At 40.4% G+C, this 5,000-nt stretch overlaps 1 protein-coding gene across 12 annotated transcripts in view; it reads left to right on the top strand.

Moving 5' to 3' along the window:
- LOC137971032 (atrial natriuretic peptide receptor 1-like) overlaps nt 1-5,000 on the top strand; it is a 62,748-nt gene that overhangs the window by 52,067 nt on the left and 5,681 nt on the right. For all 12 annotated transcript variants that reach the window (XM_068817738.1, XM_068817740.1, XM_068817744.1 and 9 more), the window contains 4 exons: nt 570-753; nt 1,493-1,633; nt 2,381-2,504; nt 3,465-3,533. In XM_068817738.1, the coding sequence (XP_068673839.1) occupies nt 570-753; nt 1,493-1,633; nt 2,381-2,504; nt 3,465-3,533 (518 nt within the window). The remainder of the gene's footprint in view (nt 1-569; nt 754-1,492; nt 1,634-2,380; nt 2,505-3,464; nt 3,534-5,000) is intronic.

Below are 5,000 nucleotides of genomic sequence, written 5' to 3'. Positions count from 1 at the left end.
TCGAGGCACAGAATTCTGCCGTCTATAACCATTTACGAAGCTCGGGGCACTCGTTTGATCTAAGTGATGTCAAGATCCTGGACAAGGAAGAAAACTGGGTCAGACGTGTCATTAAAGAAGCTGTTTGGGAGAGGGTAGAGGGCCCTTCTCTTAACAAGAAAGGGGGGCTACGGTTCGTGCTATCGCACACTTGGGACCGTGCGTTACGGGACGTGCCGAGTCAGTTATCACGTGACACTTGCGTGACCCAAGCAGACTCGGCAGATTCCTGATGAAGGCCGTGTGATATGGCCAAAAAGTCGATCGTTCGTCTATAATTTTCCAGTAAGTGAATTATTTTCGTTTTATTATATGGCTCAACTGGATGACTGATACAATTCATTGTCAATCCTAGATTAACTTAATCGGCTTTCGAACAGCCTGGTCCCGGTGTCTAACGGCAACAGGATCAAGCTACTCGTTCCTATAAGAAAAGGAAATCTGCCGGTCTCAATTTGAATTTTATAACGCATTAAAAATAAGCTTATTATGATAACGTTGTTAACCTACTGACGCTTTGAATTATACAGAAATCGTAAGCAGAGTACAGAATGGAGAGTTTCCACCATTTCGTCCGACAGTATCTGAGCTTATCGCTGGAGTCGAAGAGATGCGTGAGTTGATGAAACAGTGTTGGGAAGAGAATCCAGACATGCGGCCGGATTTTCACGAGATCAAGAAGACTATGAACAAGATGTTAACAAACAATGGGATGTAAGTTGACCGTAATTGGCGCAAAACATATTTGGTGAAGAGGCCATGTGCCGGTTAGAAAGTTGGGTGTTTTTTTACAAATGAAGGCGATTCAAGCTCCATCTATGTCGTCGGTCTTTCTTATTAAATTTAATCACTATTTCCTATTACTTACTTAATGTAATTTGACATCAAAGTAACTTGCCTGAATTGTAAAAATTCAGCTTGACGAACGTCTGTGAGCACCAAAAGTCTTTAAACGCAAGTCAAACTTTAGTTTCTACCGAAAGCTTAAGAGAACTCCGTTACAGATCGATCAGCGACAAAAGAGCGCAAACTGATAAGTAGATATGATAAAAACCTGTTTATCCAGTTCTATACTGTCATAGAATGTTCTAGGAACATTATGTAATATTCTAATCGGGGCCTTAAAATAACAGACAGGCATAACGCGTACTCAGTGTAAAGCGTGTCTGTTCCAGCACGAGTGTTTCTTCCTTAACATGAATTAACCCTGATAGTTCCACCCCCCCCCCCCCCTCATAAAATTGACCCAAAATGTGTCATAACATTAAGCTATTGTGCTCTTTTGGGGGATATAGCAAGCCGTAGTTACTCACAGCTTCATCTGTCAAATATTTACTCATTCCGAGCTTTGAGCTGTATTGAATGCAAATATTGTATCAACACAAAATCGACGCAAAGTTCAAAAGCTGCTACGGTCTAACTATTAATAAGATCAACTATGTTCATTTTAAAGGAGAACTAACATTTTCGACAATATGGTTTACATGATGGAGAAGTATGCTGATAACCTGGAAGAACTGGTGATTGAAAGAACTGGACAGCTTGTCGAGGAGAAGAAAAAGACAGACGCTCTTCTTGAAAGAATGCTTCCACGGTGCGTGGATTGTGTGTTGTACTCATAGTTTTCCGATAATTTTGGTTTGTCATGTTAGGGCCCCGAGACGACTTTGGAAGCAAAGATGAAGACAAAGCCGAAGACGAAGCTGAAGACGGAGATGGGAAGGGGGACATTGGCCGTTTTTATACTGGAGACGCATAATTCGTCTTGGACGAACTTGGGCAAACATTTTTTCTGCGTCTATTAAATTCGTCTTGTATAAAGGCGGCCACAAGACGCATTATGCGTCTGGACGAAGAATCTGTTTTAGTGCGTCTTCGAAGACGCACTAAACTGGAAAGTTCGTCCAGTCACATTACGCGTCTAGTGCCCGTCTTTATACTAGACGAATTTAACAGACGCAGAAAAAATGTTTGCCCAAGTTCGTCCAAGACGATTTATGCGTCTCATATAGTTCGTCCCGTCTTTACACTAGACGGATAACATGAGAGACGCATAATTCGTCTGGATGGATTATGTGTCTCTAGTATAAAAACGGCCATTGATGGAGACAGCACCAACAGCGAGGACAACCTACGTGTCATGGAAAGCTCGCTAGAAAATCGGGGAACACTACGAAAGTACACAACGCATTTTTACTTGGGAATAAATGGAAGAGATAAACCGAAGCCACCCTCATTTTTATTCACGTCGATTTCTCTACGAATTGTTTGTTTTTTTCGCTCACATTCAGTCCTGTGTTGATATAGATGTTGTGTCAAAATTATCCTTCTTTTCCATCAGACCAGTAGCAGAACAGCTAAAGAAAGGAAAAGCAGTTGAGGCAGAGAGCTTTCATGAGGTCTCAATTTACTTCAGTGACATTGTGGGATTCACCGAACTCTCTGCTGAAAGTACACCACTGCAGGTGATAAGTTAACTGTGTGTCTTTAGTAAAGAGGGCTTAGCCCACATTTATACACACAGTCATATGTATTGGTTCTTTTTTCGCGTTCTGATCGGAGGTTATTAACGAGGAAAAATCATTGTCGAGCAGAATGGCTTTCCGTTTTGGGTATTGGGTTCGTTTCGGTAAATAATGAGTTGAATCGTTAGTTTTAAAGTGTTGCATAATTTGCTTGATGAGATGACATATGCGGATATTTTAATCAAGTGGTGTATGCCACTCCTTCTGGAGAATGTTATGTTGTATGTCATTGCGTATCTAAACGCATCGTGGACGTGATGTGCTATACAGCCTGTGATTGGTAGTTTAGTCAATGAATTATTAACGAGTTTGAGAAATTCACCTCCAGTTTGGCAACTAATTTCTGATTAAAAACACCTTTCACTTCGTAAAAACTAAGTCACCTGGAAAGAGGCAACAGGTAGGCGGCTATTTGATATGAAGGCATGGCGAAAATAAATTTGGAACGACCCCACCAAGGAAGACTCTGTTGATCGCTATGCTCAGAACGGCTAGATTCAGTTTTAGCCGGGGCATCATTGAAAATATATTGGACCACTATACTATGCGACTTTTATTTAACTTCCCTTTGGTACAATTTACATTGCAACGCGCCTTACCGTGGCCACCCAAAAAACTTTCACATTTGACAATTACTTGTAAATACGTCAACTCAACAACCCATTCAACGGTGTTCAACTTACAACTGTACGAGACTTTGCAAGGAGGCGTGACTGTCAATCACATTCACACATCCTGATTGGCGGACAATTTGTAAAAAACTTTGTTAGGTGGCCACGGTAAGGCGCGTCCCTCTGTAGTTGTTTTTCTCTTCAATCTTTACGTATATAACATTTAATTTTTTTCGAGTCGTTACACTAATAAACAGATGATCAACAAGCCTCCATATTTTGTCGGCAGGTCGTCACTCTTCTGAATGACTTATACACTTTATTTGATGACATCATCAGCCATTATGATGTATACAAGGTGAGATAATATTAGAGAGCTTAATCACGTGACGTTTTTGAGACACGGACTGAAACCGGAAGCGAACATTTCGCATGACAGGACATCGGTCTCTCCCAGAGTTTCAAACTAATCGTCGCTACTAGTGAGAAGGTACTTAATAATATGAATGTGGTGGTGTCAAGACTAGTTAAATACGAAAACAGCTCACCTCCGGTTGCCGTTCAGGGGTAAAAAAACTTCGCTTGCTTAAAGGGGCAGGGGCAGTGTCACGCTATTTTAGCCAAACTTCAAAACACTACAAGACGTGTTTGCATCAATGAAGGCCAAAAGAAAATGCTGTAGTTGTGTTACCAATAACTAATGAAGTGCACCGAAGCTATTCTTTGTTGTTTACGGCCAAGGATGGAGAGGATGGAAATGAATTGAAACCAAGAGTGAATTAGATAAGAGTGTTGTTATGACATAAGTGGGCTCCCCTGCACAGCCACAGGTGAGTCTATTTTTAGAATACCCGTTCCCGCAAAAATCAGTTGTCATGTCCTTGAAAAAACGTGGCAGAAGCAGTCACGCGTGACATGGCTTCTTCTGATTGGTTAAAATGGCGGCCCTTTGTTTGTTTCGGGAGCAAAGCGTAAATCCATTTGTGACTGTGCTGGTGCAAGACTGCAAACTGGTAGATCAACACTCTTATCTAATTCACTCTTGTTGAAACTTGAAAAAAACTGGCGAGTTTTTTTTTCAAGTTTGGAGAAGATGTCTTCAGAAGTCGTCAGAAATTAAATGCGAATGGCTCTTTGTGTCATAAATACATTTCCTATCTTCTCAGTGGGTTGTCTGCAGGAATGTTGTACGTGTAAGGTAAAGTACTAATTTTAATCTTATACCCAGTTTTGACCTAAAACAGTAAATTTAGTATGACAGTGCCCCTTTAAGTTCCCTAATGAAACCGGTATTGCGAGCTGCCCTCTGATAAGAACGAAGTTCAGATCGGCTTCCTATAGTGTTGCTGACATAAACCTACTCGATCTATCGATATCTTGTACTTTGTATACAGTATGTATTTTTAAGGAGGTTGGACATAAGTAAAGCTTAACGTTGAATGCTGATTATTTCACGCCTTTATAATGCCTAAACCCAGCGAGCAGGCCACTAACTCAGAAGTTTCTTCTTTCCTTTTCTCTTTCGGTTTTTGAAATCACAAATGCAAGGAACCGTTCGTACTTAAATGATGAATGATTATCTTTCTTCAATATTGAATTGCCAGAATGGAGAAACTGAAGATTACTTTATGTAAGAGGTCTAAATAAAACCGTTTTGCTAGAAAAATGGTTATTTGTTAAAATCCTGAGCCCTGACATTGAGGCTGTCAAATTGCTAAAAAAAAAATGGTGCCTTTAAAACGAAAAATGCTTGTTTTTTTCCTACAAAAACTCAATAGTTTTGTTTGTTGTGGGCAAAAGTATAAAAGCGACAAGGAGTTAACGT

The sequence above is a fragment of the Montipora foliosa genome, chromosome 9 (genome assembly GCF_036669935.1).
Source record: "Montipora foliosa isolate CH-2021 chromosome 9, ASM3666993v2, whole genome shotgun sequence".
Classification (NCBI taxonomy): domain Eukaryota; kingdom Metazoa; phylum Cnidaria; class Anthozoa; order Scleractinia; family Acroporidae; genus Montipora; species Montipora foliosa.
The sequence above is the reverse complement of the archived record's forward strand: the minus strand, read 5'-3'. Positions and strand labels throughout refer to the sequence as shown.